The sequence below is a fragment of the Chrysemys picta genome, chromosome 7 (genome assembly GCF_011386835.1).
Source record: "Chrysemys picta bellii isolate R12L10 chromosome 7, ASM1138683v2, whole genome shotgun sequence".
Taxonomy (NCBI): domain Eukaryota; kingdom Metazoa; phylum Chordata; order Testudines; family Emydidae; genus Chrysemys; species Chrysemys picta.
Window position 1 is genome coordinate 59,531,773 of NC_088797.1, and position 15,711 is coordinate 59,547,483.

Here is a 15,711-nt window from a genome sequence, read left to right on the forward strand (position 1 = left end):
TGGAACTAAGAATATTTGGAAAAAGAAAACTGTCTACAGGTCGTACAAGGGAACATGCAGACCATTAGACATCTGGGGCATGAATCTATGGATGGGCAAAGCAAAACAGCCAAGAAACAGTGTATATGATCACTGGGTCATATTCAATCCATGCACTATGTTTTTCCAGGATGATGGGTAAACACCCTCCCCCCAAAAAAGACAAAACGCAGGGGAATGTGGCAAAGAGAGCCTGGAGCACTAGGTACAAGATCTGAGGCCGGAACCAGAGGCCATGAATTAAAGTTAGGCCAAGTATCTAAGTATATGTTTATAAGTTTATGATTTGGTAGAGTTGTTGCTAGCGTTTTAGGTATTAGATAGTTATACCTAACTATCACCAGAGTTATCAAATGACCAGTCAACCACACTCTTCATTTGGAACCGGCAGTATGCATTCAGGGAGCAGCAGAGGGGAAAAAAAAAAAAGAAAAAAAAAAGGCAAATACAGTACAGTACTGTGTTAAACATAAACTACTTCAAAAAAATAAGGGGAAAGTTTAAAAAAATTTGACAAGATAAGGAAAATGTTTCTGTGCTTGTTTCATTTAAATTAAGATGGTTAAAAGCAGCATTTTTCTTCTGCATAGTAGCTTCAAAGTTCTATTAAGTCAATGTTCAGCTGTAAGCTTTTGAAAGAAAAACCATAATGTTTTGTTCAGAGATACAAACAACCTCCATTCCCGAGGTGTTCGTAACTCTGAGGTTCTACTGTACATTTCAAGGTTAGTACAGATACATCCCAATCTAGTGCAAGATAAGATGGTTTGACAGAATGATTAATAGGGATGTTTTGAGCAAGATATCAGGAACAAAGGGAGGTAACAAACAGATGTCAAAAAATACATAAGGTGGTGTGTAAGCTGTATATTTCAGTTGTTTGCCTCAGCCTATAAATGTCGAGTTACTTTGCCTTAAGCCTTTGTGGAAAGTCCTGCTGCTAACTGAGCTGAGTCCCATGTAACAAGCATACATGTGTTAGCGTAACTGTAGACATTGATCCAGGGAACAAATATCGTGCTTCGTTGACAACAAACTTCCTCTGGGCGGGGAGTGGGTGGGCAGGGCCAGGGAATGAGCAGAGCCTTGACTCCAATCCCCCGGCCTCAGTTCATTGACTTTCAGAGCTGAGCCAGCATGGTGGGAGGGGACTGTAACCTGCTACTGATAAAGCCTCTCAGAGTCATTGCTCCCGCCTTGGTCTGTTCCTCGGGTGGTACAATTACATTGCACCCCTTATTCAGGGCAGATTGCAAAGTGACAATCTACTCCTTAGACTGTAAACTCTGTGGGGAAGGGATCATCTCCCGTGTGTCATCTGCAGAGGGCAGAGCACTCAAATATTAAACGGCCACCTACCCGAGCCTTCTGACTCAGCCACATCAGATATACCAAAGGTCTCCACTGAGACTGCCCATGAGCAGTAGAACAGGAGGAAGAAAACATTGCAGGGAACTGCCCCCCAACTCCACTTGTGTAAGGGCCAATCACAGACATGGTCCTAGCACTGCTTGAATGGCAGGACTCCTCCATCCAACCTATCACTACCACGGTATCAGCTACTCCAGTGGGGGAAGGACTGGACCCTGTCCATCCCAGGAGAAATTCTGTCTGAGTCAGCACAGCCCCTCATGCCATCTGTGGCTTTACCCACAATCCAGCCCTTTGAGCTGAGATCCCATATTCTGAAAAGGCTAAAGGGAAATGACTTTCAGAAGTATTTCATGCATAAGTTTCCTAAACACTATTCCATTATTAGGAACTGTGACAGGCATAACCCTGTATTCAGCCCTTGCACGCTATTGTGGTAATCTTTGTACAAGGAATGCCTTGTGAGGTATCATTTGAAAACTCATCATTTGCTGGTCATTAAAGTTCTAATAAAATATGTGTAGCAACATTGTATGTAAACTTATAAGATTCCACTGTATGGTTTCACTAAAACACATTCCAAGTCTGTGGAGTGGCCAAACCAGTTCCTCCGAGACAAAGGACAAGCTGACACCTCAGCCAGGAGTAAACAAGGTCAATGGGCCACTACCTGCTAAGTGGCTATTCATTGGCAGGAAAAGGGGCATGGGCAGAACATCTACATTTTAGCAAAGAAACAGCAGGAGTTCCTGTCCACACAGTCTGCCTGGCGCCATGCTCCCAGCTGGAGATGCTTCTCAAATGGAGGACTGGACTATAAAAAGAAGGGGCAGACACCCCAATGCCCCCCCCCACTTCCTCCTCTCTCTCACTGTCCATTGATTCACTGCACCAGAAGGAACAAAGGAAGCAGCCATTACACAGAAGAAGGCATTCTGGCCTAAGAAGTGCAGCCAGTAAGATTGTTGAGAACATGTGGTGAGAAAAACATGGCTTTGAATTTAACGTAGCTTGTTAAGTCAGGCACTAGTTGCATTTTATTTCTATTTTTCTTGTAACCATTTCTAACTTTTCTATTGCATTACTTGTATTCACTTAATAAACTTGTTTATTGTTTTATATAATCCAGCATGTTTGAATTGAAGTGTTTGGGAAACTTCATTTGAGGCAATAAAAATTTGTGCATATCATTTCTATTAATAAAATGATGGACTTATATGAGCTTGTATTGTCCAGGAGAGAGCTGGGCAGTACAAGATGTACATTTCTGGAGAAAATCTGGGACTGGGAGTATGTGGGAGTCACCCTGTAGTATAATTCAGGCTGGTAAAAATTTGGGTGTTACTGGCAGGCTGCAAGTGCACACAGCCATAGCTGGGAGTGACTTACATGCTGGAGGCTGTTTGTGAGCAGTCCAGGAGTGGAGGCAACAACAGCAAAGCAGTGTTAAGGGCACCCCAGGTTAGAGGGCAGGGGTGACACAGCTACTTACTAGTCTAGATTGTACACTTGGTATGTCACAAACAGATTATCCACAATTCTAATTTTTAGACAGAGTGCCTTCTTCCATTATAATTAGCCATCATTATAAATGCACTTTCTATTGATCACTACAGAATGTATATCCTACATGTCTGAAAAAACAAAACCACACAAATTCAAATTTACTGAAGACAGTAATCCATTGCATACTGTACCTTTGAGATGTTACTGGAACGGCTCACGGAATGCCCCAAAGCCTTCTCATTCTGAAAGAGAACAGAAAAGGATCATTGGAGTGACAGAGAGCTGATGGATGGAAGTGTTAAACCAGATATTAACAGTCAAATAAACAGATGAAATACCAGAGCAGAAGATATTTATAGTATTTTGCTCCTACTGGAGTCAATCTGAGTTTTGCCACAAACTCCTGTGGAAGTATGATTGGGCCCTTTCATCTCTATAATGTCTATATTACCACACCGAACTCAACTAGACAAGACTTGCATGAACTGGGGAATATTAAGATAGTGCCCTAATGTTCTGAGTCAATATTGCAAAGCCATTTATCTGTACTGTAGTTATTTTGGAAATGAACTCCCACCCTTTTTATCCGCGAAATTATAACCAGTGCAGGAGAAATCCTACAGTCCTTACTCATTATGTCATTTCATAATACAGATGCTCCCTGACTTATTCAAGCGTTCCGTTCTGGAACGCCTTACGTTTCCGACTTATGCAAAATTCGAGTTACGCATCTCCGACCATTACACACACACACACAAACCAACAAAAAACCAAAACCCCTCCTATTTCTATCTAACAGAACTTTTTCCGTAAGCTCGGATTTGCGTAGATTGGGTTTACGTAACTCGGGGAGCATCTGTACAAAATACCACAGAACTGCCTTTTCTTGAGGAACACTGAGCATTATCACACTGGAAACACTATATGTATGTAGTGTTGTTGTAGCCATGCTGGTCCCAGGATATTAGAGAGACAAGGGGGATGAGGTAATATCTTTTATTGGACCAACTGCTGTTGGTGAGAGAGACAAGCTTTCGAGCTGTACAGAGCTGGAAACACCATGACAGCTGGAGTTGCAGAAGATCTGCTGATTCTGTTCAGTCATGTAACTGAAATTAATCAGGTGCTGTATTTGTTTCCACAAGTATCCATACAGTTATATCCAGTAGGGAATACATTATGCAGCCTCTTTACCTCCCTCACCTGCCAATCTGACATTTAGGTATTTATATTGTGCTCATCACCATCGTTAGCTGAGCACCTCTGGGTTCCACCCATCCATTCCACTTTCTACATGTAATGTGATTTAGTCGTGAGTGTGATCGGGCATGTCCGTTCCAATGCTGAGAAACTGCGAAAGCTGCTTATTTGGCAAGGAAGTTGCTTGCTTGTTCTGGATGGAATCCAAGAGGGACATTTTTCTTTTAGAAAAATACCCGACATAAGGACAATCCACAAGGTTTAGATGCAAATCAATATCCAACTTCCTCAAGCTTTGGGGGTGGTCAGATCTGGTGTTTTGGTTTGAGACTAGCCCTCAAATACATGGCACATTTATCAGCCGTTTCCATAACAACTTGTCCTGTGTGAGAGTTGCCAAAACCATGCCCTTCCGTTTGATACCTTAGGGACCAAACTGCTTCACTTTCCCTATGTGGCTTTTCACTCCCAAAGAGACACATTTATAGCCTACAAAAGGGACTCTGACAGGAAACATGACACCGAACAGCACTGATGCTGGCCATTGAGGCGGCTGGGAGATTAAATACTGTACCCAAGAGAAAGGGTAAAACTAAATATATAAATACATAAATCAGGCCAATTTCAGTACTCATAGATCAGCTTAGACATGAAATCTACATGCATGTTACGGTGGGTGCTGGTTGTGATTGGCTACAATTAAGGTGACAATTAATGACTAATTCCACGTCAAGCCAGTGTAAAGTCAGGTTAGTCCTTCAGCAGGTGCGGATTACAGGCCTGCATTAACCGCACACTTTAACACTATCATGCTCCAGGAGGCTTGTTTCATGATCACAAGCCTAATACTGGTAAAAAGTTCTGTGCTGGGAGATGGGAAGGAGAAGAAGGGAACAAGATTTCATGAGCAAGGGCTGAGCTGCTTTTAAATATCAGCAGCTCTTTCTTCCCTCCTTCCATCCAGCTGGTACAATGTGCCAGGGAGACAGCAACTGACTCCTCTTCCATGCTCTCCATAGTGAGTGAGACATGCCTGTTTGGCAGGGGAGCAGTTGAGGGGAGCAGTGAGCAGGAAGAGGCAGCTGCTTGGTTACCATAGCGCTTGCATATACAGAGTACAGTATTCAGCTCCCCAAGATCTGCATGTTACTCCATGTAGCAGTTAGAAAACCAGGAAGGAGGAGCTATTTCTTTTGCATGGCAATAAACATTCAATGAAGTGCCAATCAGTGAGCCACTGAGATCTTGTACAAGGCAACTGACGGTCACATTTAAAATCAGCAGGGGCCAAATTCAGCCCTGGAGTAACTGGGCCTAAATCGCCATTGACTTCAATGGGAATTGTATGTGCTGGTTGAATCTGGCTTTAGAGTTGGAGAAGTATTTTTATTACATGCAAATTAGTATTCTTGGAAACTCTGGAACAGGAAGAGGAACAAGCAGCCAATGAGAGAAGACAGACACCGGGGGCGTTTGAGAAGTTAATCTTGGATTGTGCTACTGCAAGAAAGCACTGCATTATGTGGCTGGGTATCAAATCTCATCACCACATCAAACGGAAACGTGACTACAGCAACAGAGAAAGTTCGCTGACACTAGAGATGGCAGAGGAAGGAAGAACGAGGCTGCAAGGTTGAGGGGCACGCTCACAAGCTCTGCTGAAGAGAAAATGGCAGAGGCCTGTGAGCATGGGGAGAACTACATAACCTGTGGGGTTACACTCACTTCCCTCTCTAGCAATGGGGTGGGAGGTGAAGTAAAGGAAGATAATGTGGGTTAGGGAGAGAGATTGAGAGGGAGCGTCTGCCTGGGGCATATAATACATAAACTCCATGCCACCGACAGCCTAAAAACTAGGGCTGGGATTTCAAACGCCTTAGAGACAAAATGAAATGATCAAAGCTTCTTCATGCTAACTCTGTACTCCCCAACCCTCCCCCAAATGCCACTCTTTACCTTCAGCAGGTTCCAAGTTAGGAATCGTTACTGAATACACAGGCATGTCTGTGTTAAAAAGAGAGACAAGGTGGGTCAGGTACTATCTTTTATTGGACCAGCTTCTGTTGGTGAGAGAGATAAGTTTTTGAGCTACACAGAGCTCTTCTTTAGGTGTGTTGAAAAGGACAGGTTGAAATTTAATAAGAATGAATGGGATGAAGCACAGGGACCGTATGTGCACAATGTGATAAATGATGCAGAGAAAAATCTGCTCTAACCCACACCACAGAAACTAAAATTGCTGCTGAATTCCTAGGATTGTGATTTTATCTGCTGGATGCTCTGAGCAGCTGAGACACGGCTGCTCACGTTATCTTTATTGATGCATTGTTAGAGAACATATCTATAAAGGGCTTCAACCACTCAGACTAGCCAGTACAATTAGTACTGTTATTTTAAAAGGATCATCCTGTAACACTGGTCTACAATTTTTGAGAAGTCGTCTGCTTCAGAGATAAAATTTGCTATTTATTATGTATTTTGATGTGCTGAATTCAAATATGACAATTAAAACAACTGATTGGCTACTGTTGCTAAGATATTTAAGTTTTTACATTTTATGTCTATGTATATTATGTAGATAGTAGAGTTTTAATCATAAACTGTAAACCTAGGTCTTTTCATGTGTTTATGGTTGCTTTACATGATAATATTTCACCTGTCCTGTTTATGTAACACTTTAAAAATCAGCAAAAGGGTTATATAAATAAAATTTATTATGAAACAAAAGGCAAAAAACTATTATGTACATAGTTTAGTCCTATTCAGTGTCTACTCGGCGCTTCTTGGCTTCTCTCTTGTATTCATTAAATGGAGCATCTCTTGTCACTGTCCAGCAATAGTCTGCAAGCATTGATGGGCTCCATTTGCCCTGATAGTGTTTCTCCATTGTTGCAACGTCCTGGTGAAATTGCTCGCCGTGCTCATCGCTCACTGCTCCGCAGTTTGGTGGAAAAAAATCTAGACGAGAGTGCAAAAAATGTATCTTTAGTGACATGTTGCAACCAAGGCTTTTGTATGCCTTGAGGAGGTTTTCCACCAACAACCTGTAGTTGTCTGCCTTGTTGTTTCTGAGAAAATTTATTGCCACTAACTGGAAGGCTTTCCATGCCGTCTTTTCCTTGCCACGCAGTGCATAGTCAAATGCATCATCTCGAAGAAGTTCACGAATCTGAGGACCAATAAAGACACCTTCCTTTATCTTAGCTTCACTTACCCTCGGAAATTTTCCACGGAAGTACTTGAAAGCTGCTTGTGTTTTGTCAATGGCCTTGACAAAGTTCTTCATCAGACCCAGCTTGATGTGTAAGGGTGGTAACAAAATCTTCCTTGATTCAACAAGTGGTGGATGCTGAACACTTTTCCTCCCAGGCTCCAATGACTGTCGGAGTGGTCAATCTTTCTTGATGTAGTGGGAATCTCTTGCACGACTATCCCATTCACAGAGAAAACAGCAGTACTTTGTGTATCCAGTCTGCAGACCAAGCAAGAGAGCAACAACCTTCAAATCGCCACAAAGCTGCCACTGATGTTGGTCATAGTTTATGCACCTCAAAAGTTGTTTCATGTTGTCATAGGTTTCCTTCATATGGACTGCATGACCAACTGGAATTGATGGCAAAACATTGCCATTATGCAGTAAAACAGCTTTAAGACTTGCCTTCGATGAATCAATGAACAGTCTCCACTCATCTGGATCGTGAACGATGTTGAGGGCTGCCATCACACCATCGATGTTGTTGCAGGCTACAAAATCACCTTCCATGAAGAATGGGACAAGATCCTTTTGACGGTCACGGAACATGGAAACCCTAACATCACCTGCCAGAGATTCCACTGCTGTAGTCTGGAGCCCAACAGCTCTGCCTTATTCTTGGGTAGTTCCAAATCCCTGACTAGGTCATTCAGTTCACCTTGTGTTATGAGGTGTGGTTCAGAGGAGGAGGATGGGAGAAAATGTGGGTCCTGTGACATTGATGGTTCAGGACCAGAAGTTTCATCCTCTTCCTCTTCCTCATCTGACTCAAGTGAGAATGATTCTGGTGCATCAGGAACTGGCAGTCCTTCTCCGTCGGGTACTGGGCGTATAGCTGATGGAATGTTTGGATAATGCACAGTCCACTTTTTCTTCTTTGACACACCTTTCCCAACTGGAGGCACCATGCAGAAGTAACACTTGCTGGTATGATCTGTTGGCTCTCTCCAAATCATTGGCACTGCAAAAGGCATAGATTTCCTTTTCCTGTTCAACCACTGGCGAAGATTTGTTGCACAAGTGTTGCAGCATATGTGTGCAGCCCACCTCTTGTCCTGATCTCCAATTTTGCAGCCAAAATAAAGGTGATAGGCTTTCTTAACCATTGTGGTTATACTGCGCTTTTGTGATGCAAAAGTCACTTCACCACAAACATAGCAGAAGTTATCTCCACTGTTCACACAAGTACGAGACATCTCTGCTCACTTTGGCTAAACAGAAATGTGTCCCTTTGCAAAATCAAACACTGACAAATAAGAGAGCACGACACTATGATTTCTAGAGCTGATCTAGGGTAATTTGTTCAGCAGAGTGATGTAAGCTTCGTTATGATTGCATCAACCATGACTTCTAGGAATAACATGATGCAATTCATGTCATGTATGATGCAATACCAGCTTCAGATTGCATCATTCATTGTTTTGCCTAAAAAGCAAGTACTGTCCAAACCCAGTCATAGATTTATTCATAGATCCAGTCAAAGATGTATTTTAGTCATTTCTGGTTTAAATTGAGATCCCTTCCCTTTATAACTCACTTATCCTCTGCCATCAGGGATCCCAAGTCAAGGGTCGTATATACTGACCCAATAGCATATCTTGAAAACTAGAGCCAATCAACAATTTTAAGCATCATTTTCGTTCTCAGTGACCCAGAATTAGTAAAGTTTGACTACATTTATTTCAGAAGCATTTTGGCTGTAGAGCAATGTAATTAAAAAAAAATCCATAAAACCCTCTTGGGTGAATAATTCCTTATGAAATACTGAATGGGAATATTTATCTTCTTCATGTAACATCACCCCTCCTCCGCAAAAATATTCATTTATGGTATTTCTAGTGTACTCCTCTCCACTACATAGTCACCACACATGCACCTACACCTCCAATGTTAGCTCCTTAGCACACACCTGCTTTAGTTGGAAGATCATTGTAATGCTAGGCTGTCTTGAGATAAGCACACTGAATCATAGAGAGACTTCTGATGCAACTGCTCCACATGTCAGTTTACGTACACACAGAGATCTTTAAACCATCTCAGTGTGTTAGAGCTCGTTTCACGAAGAACTTGCATTTCACCACATGGAGCTTAGCAGAATCGTGAATGTTCAAGTAACAGCTCGGTGAGAAGAAACTCTAGCATTCTCTCCTCCTTTTATCAAAAGTGCTGAAAAGATTTTGATCATTAAACAGCAACAGAAACGCCTCTAAATAAGAGAGTTCATAACATCAACTGTGCTGTTAGTTTTCTTTGCCAAATAAAATGATAACAATCTAATCATTAAGGAAAAGCACAGCAGTCACCATTAGAGAGACGGTGTTTACCACACGGTGGTATACGAAAGAACTGCTGTGTTTCTCCATTATTAAAATGGGAAATAGCTGTGATGCCACAGAAATAGCTGTTGGTGAGGGCTGACTTTAAATGGCAACCACTGTAGCTGAGAGAGGAAAATAAATGTTAAGCAGATAATAATGAGTTACAAGGGAATGAAAATAATAAAGGATCGCTCTGTTCCGAACAAAGACGTCCTCTGATTGTACATTCATCTTTGAATCATTTGGGTTGTTCACAAATTAAAACTGTCACCAGTGAGAAGACTAAGATGATAGCCAGTTAACATTATCATGTAGGAAAAAGGTGTTAGAGTGACTTTTTCAGAGCCCTTTCCTCATGCAGCAAGACATGCTCCAGTCTGGTGATTACATCTCTAATGCAGGAAGAGCATTAGGTCAGGCAAATACAGCATCTGCAGATTGTTCACTGTATAACCCACTAAGGAGCATGCAGTTTATTTCTGGCCCAGGTCAGCCCTTCCATGTGGGATAACAGAATCCTGCCTTTTGAAATGCATCCCACTATATGAAAGCCACTGGGCAGGCACACTTAAAAATCCAGATAGTTTAACAACAGCAAATGCAGCAGGACTTAGTGGAAGCCTCTCTGCAGCCAAAGCCAGCTGCTCCTCTGAGATCTCCACTGGAGATTGGCTCTGGAGGACCGAGACAGAGGAATTAGTGTGCCCAGAGAGTGCAGCCACCATTGCCCTGGCTTGCTTCTCTCAGGATGTCCTCACATTCACTTTCCCCATCCCCTTCCCTGATTTAGAGACCTGCTTCCCTACTATTACCTATCATTGCAGCAGCCTTCCCGCCCACCTACACCTCACCGACTAGCTTCCTTGCTGCTGTCTGCTCTTCCTTCCTACTGCCTCCCTTTGTTGGATACTTTCGCTCATTTCACTCCATGAAGCACAGACTTGGTGTCTTCCCATTTGCTTGCCTCACAAGCTCACTGTCAAAATAAGGGTGTCACAGTATTTTTCAGTTTCCCTACTGTAACGAATCCATGGAATGTGTACACACACACACACACACACACACACACACACACACACACAGAAAATCAGAACTAGAACTCTGGTCCCTCAGCTCCCAAAACCCAAGCCTTGAATGCCGGAGCCAGATCATCTCCTGCCACTGATGACAAAAGTAAGTCAGTCACTGGGGGGCAACTCTTGCTCACTGATATACACAAAGCCAATATGCTACACTGTCCTCTTTCCAAATTTGACCATTTCCTTAGCACAGCATCAGCAGCTGAGCAGACTAAAGCAACAGGACAAGGTGAGTGAGGTAGTATATTTTATTGGACCAACTTCTGTTGAGGAGAGAGACAAGCTTTGCAGCTTACACACATTCTTTTTTCAGGTCTAGATGCTTCTTCAGAGCCATTTACGTGGAACAAGTGCTAAAAAAAAACCGACAACAACAAAAAAACCCAAACCTCATGGCTCATAAGAACAGCCATACTGGGGGTCAGACCAAAGGCCCATCTAGCCCAGTATCCTGTTTTCCGATAGCAGCCAATGCCAGGTGCCCCAGAGGGAATGAACAGAACAGGTAATCATCAAGTGATCCATCCTATGTCACCCATTCCCAGCTTCTGGCGAACAGAGGCTAGGGACACCATCCCTGCCCATCCTGGCTAATAGCCATTGATGGACCTATCCTCCATGAACTTATCTAGTTCTTTTTTTAACCCTGTTATAGTCTTGGCCTTCACAACATCCTTTGCCAAGGAGTTCCACAGGTTGAGGCTCACCCCAACAAGCCTCTAATGGGTACAAAGATGAAGCACAGCATGATAATAATTCAGAAAAGTTATCCATATTTATGGAGAAGCAAGCATCACCACTCAAACCCCTCAAAAAACCCACAAAAACAAACAAACAAACAAACAAACAAACAAACAAACAAACAAACAACACCACTCAAAAGTAATTTTATGGTAATACCAGTGCCCACCATGATGGGCCACCAGCTAATAGAAGCAACAGGCTTGATTCTGCTCTCACAGTGGTACTAGGATTGTGTAACTCCATTAACTTCTGTGGAGTTACTCCAGATTTACATGGGTGTGAGTGAAAGGAGAATCAGGCCCATGGAAGACAGCATGGTTCCTTGGTTAAGGCTCTGGATGGGGAATCAGGCGTCCTGGGGTCTACTCTGCTCTCTGTCCCTGTTTCCCCTCCTGCCCTTTGTCTGTCTTGTCTATTTACTGTGTCAGCGCTCTCGAGCTGGATGTGTCTCTCACTGTTTATACATTGCCTAGGACAATGATACAACCTTGGACAACCTGATCCCGGCTGGGGTCTTTAGATGCTATAGCAGGGGTCGGCAACCTTTCAGAAGTGGTGTGCCGAGTCTTCATTTATTCACTCTAATTTAAGGGTTCACATGCCAGTAATACATTTTAACATTTTTAGAAGGTCTCTTTCTATAAGTCTAATATATAACTAAACTATTGTTGTATGTAAAGTAAATAAGGTTTTTAAAATGTTTAAGAAGCTTCATTTAAAATTAAATTAAAATGCAGAGCCCCCCAGACTGGTGGCCAGGACCCAGGCAGTGCGAGTGCCACTGAAAATCAGCTTGTGTGCCGCCTTTGGCACCCGTACCATAGGTTGCCTACCCCTGTGCTATAGTAACACAAGTTAAGATTATAATAATCAGGCCCATTCCAGCCATGGAGGAGGGATAATTGCAGGGGGCTGCTGGGTGACAACATACTCAATAGCAGCAGCCACTGCTATACTGCATAACAAGGAGCTGCAGAGCTTTCCACATTGCACTGACTCCCTAGTGCAGGGGTGGCCAACCTGAGCCTAAAGAGCCAGAATTTACCAATGTACATTGCCAACGAGCCACAGTAATACGTAAGCAGCCTCCCATGAGCTCTCCCTGCAACCGGCAGCCCTGTGGATCAGCGCCTCCCCCTCCCTCTCCACACCTCCTGATCAGCTGTTTTGTGGCATGCAGGAGGCTCTGGGAGGGAGGGACAGGAGCGCAGGCACTGCAGGCTCAGGGGTGGGGGCAGGAAGTGATGGAGTGGGGGGAGTGAGCACCCCCTGGCACATTGGAAAGTTGGCACCTGTAGCTCCAGCCCCGGAGTCGGTGCCTATACAAGGAGCCGCATATTCACTTCTGAAGAGCCACATGTGGGCTCTGGAGCCACAGGTTGGCCACTCCTGCCCTAGTTCTTGTTCTCAGCGGGCCTGATTCTCCTCAGAGTTACACTGGCATGAATCAGGAAGTCACGGGAGACACACTTGTGTGAAATCAGTAAGTGAGAGGAGAATGGGATTCAGAGAGCACAAGCACCAAGAGTCTGGCTGCTCCCCATTCAGTGCGCAAGGAGGAGGAGGAAGGAAAGACTTCCTGCCCCTTCTCCCTTGCTTTATGCGTCAACACAAGAGGGGCCTGAGCACATAACCATTTGTCTTTGCACTTGAGTGACCCTCCAAGTTAAGTCATTGGAAGTCTGCAGACTTGGGCGCTAAGATAGGCTCTGGGCCTTAAAATTAACCCAGTTTCATCGCCGCTCCATGCTGCAGGACTTTCCCTACAGAAGCAGGTCCAAAGCAAGGCAAAAGCACAAAGTATTGGGAGAATGCCACATTCACTTGCTCATGGTGACCTTCCTTTAGGTATTACGTGTATGTAATTTTTAAATAACTATTTTCTTTTGTACCAACCCATCTCCTCTTTTCACTCAGATCCTATATCACATGGGGATTGAACTGCGGGTCAGATTCACATGCATGGGTGTGATTTTTACCCTCCTTTGCTGGGATAGGGGAGGGGAACTCACCTGGCAAGAGGGAAGGTGGAAGTCCTGCCACTGCTACCCCCATCAATTCTACTTGGAGAGAACAACTTTAAGATTTAGCTGGAACTCCATAGCAACCCTCCCATCCCGGCTGCCCAGAACAAGTACTGAATCAGTACATCTCCTGGCCAGTAGTCCTCGGCCTCTCTGGGCAACTCCATCTAGTTTTGGCCTGTCATCAGCTAGCTCCAGGCCTGCTGGGGAGACTCGAATGTGGTGTCTTTCTTCATGTGAGAACACTGTCAGATCTCAATAGACAACTAACAATAATATGTAGTCTGTTAGTGTCATACTCCTGAACTTGTGACATCACAGTTCCTTCCGTCACATGATTTGGATGAAAATGGAGTAGGCTCCTCAGTGCAGGATCAACCAGAGGAAAACAACAGGGCCTGCATGGAAGAAATGCTCTGAATAATAATTAATTAGTAACAGAGTAGGGGAATAACTCAAGATTATACTCAAAGGCAACTGCTTCATTTCAATGTTCTCTTTACAGCAGTGCCCCAGTGTCAAAGTTACACTTTAAAAGATTCCCACAAGGCAATTATTTGTTAAAAGCAATCACTTCCATATATTGCCTTACTAATGCCTACACTCAAAAGGGCTGAGATAACTAGTTCTAAAACAGCCTTGACACAGAAGTGCCTAACTGGGGTTTTACATCCGAAATCATAATGTCGTGTTAATATAGTTACGTGTATTTGGGTTCCTTTTTATAATGGCAACTTAAGCATTGACATTTCATCTGACAGCCTGCACAGACAGTGTTTGGAGAGAGTCCTCTACCTAAATGTTTTTTTTTTTTTTTAAAGAAAGATTTTCCAAAAGCATCCAAATAAATAAATAATATATCCCATTTGTGCAGTAGTTTTCATCCTTAGATCTCAGTATGTTTTACAAAGTAGGTTACCCTAGTAACATCAACCCCATTTTGTAAATGAAGAAACCAAGGCACTGGTTAGTTAAGTGACCACCCAAGGTCAGGAGCAGAGCAGAACTCAGTTCTCCTCATACCAAGTCCTGTGATCAATCCATTAGATCACAAGTACTCCAGAAATGTACCTTACTTACAAAAAAAAAAAAAAAAACCCTCGTTACGAATTTTGCAACTGTGATTATGTTTCACATCAAGTATTTCCCGGCATTTATTTAAATCTCACATTACAATCTTATAGCTGAACAGCAGAAAACAAGACTATACATGCACATGCATCTAATTATCTGATTTAACTGGTGTTGGGGGAAAAGAGATGTGTGCATTATTTTCATCATTTTGTCAAAGCCAATAAATTCTCCAATTAAGAGAAAGGATTCCCAGCATTGTCTGAACTAGGATGTTGTGACTTGATAGAATTCAACATTTTATTACTTCAGCAGAAAATAGCACTTCGCATCATGTCTATTGGGCATAGTCTTGCTTTTGTAGTCACAGCATCATCAGAAAGCTCTAACGGGACTAAAGAGCATAGTAGCTGGGTCACAAGCCAAGCTGGCTAATATATTATTACCAAGAACTGCTATACCAGAGGATGGCCTACTTTGTTGCCTTGATGATTGTGACATCACAGACTTCAGACTGTAATAACCTCCAATCATTCCAGCAGGGGGAGAACCAGGAATAGCATACAGGAATGGTTGTAGGCCTAAACTCCTCACCCCCTCCACAGATTACTGGGAGGCGGCTGTCTTCCTTTGCCTCAAATTGCTAGCTGGGGGTGCTATGTTTCTGACAGAGTGGGATACGTCTGTATCAAACTGTGAACTCCATTTTGTTTTGTGACCTCCATTTTTGGACCCCTGTCTTCCATTTTGTGTTTGGTGTTGAAAAGCCAACTTAACCTGGACACGGTCAGTCAATTCCAGACACTGCCCTGCCAGAGAGGGGTGTGGGACACCTCAGAGAAGACCATCAAGAAGAGAGCTATCAAGGGTCATCATCTTTGAATGACTCAAGCACTGACCCTCCTCAGGGGCACTACCTTTTTTCCCCATGTGCGACTCACATCGATGGGGTTGGAATTTTCCAGCTGGAGTACAAGGCAAACAGGGTCATAAAATGGATTTAAGGAGACGGCGTCTCCACTGCCAGATATCAGATGATGGGGCTGGAAAGAGACAAGGCATGATGGACTCTACCTAGCCTAAAATGCAGTTCAGCTCTTGGACTC

At 43.3% G+C, this 15,711-nt stretch overlaps 1 protein-coding gene across 9 annotated transcripts in view; it reads right to left on the minus strand.

Annotated features, from left to right (window-relative positions):
* Positions 1-15,711, minus strand: part of MARCHF8 (membrane associated ring-CH-type finger 8) — a 193,980-nt gene that overhangs the window by 44,156 nt on the left and 134,113 nt on the right. For all 9 annotated transcript variants that reach the window (XM_042856087.2, XM_024111937.3, XM_008175463.3 and 6 more), the window contains one exon: positions 3,108-3,158. In XM_042856087.2, the coding sequence (XP_042712021.2) occupies positions 3,108-3,158 (51 nt within the window). The remainder of the gene's footprint in view (positions 1-3,107; positions 3,159-15,711) is intronic.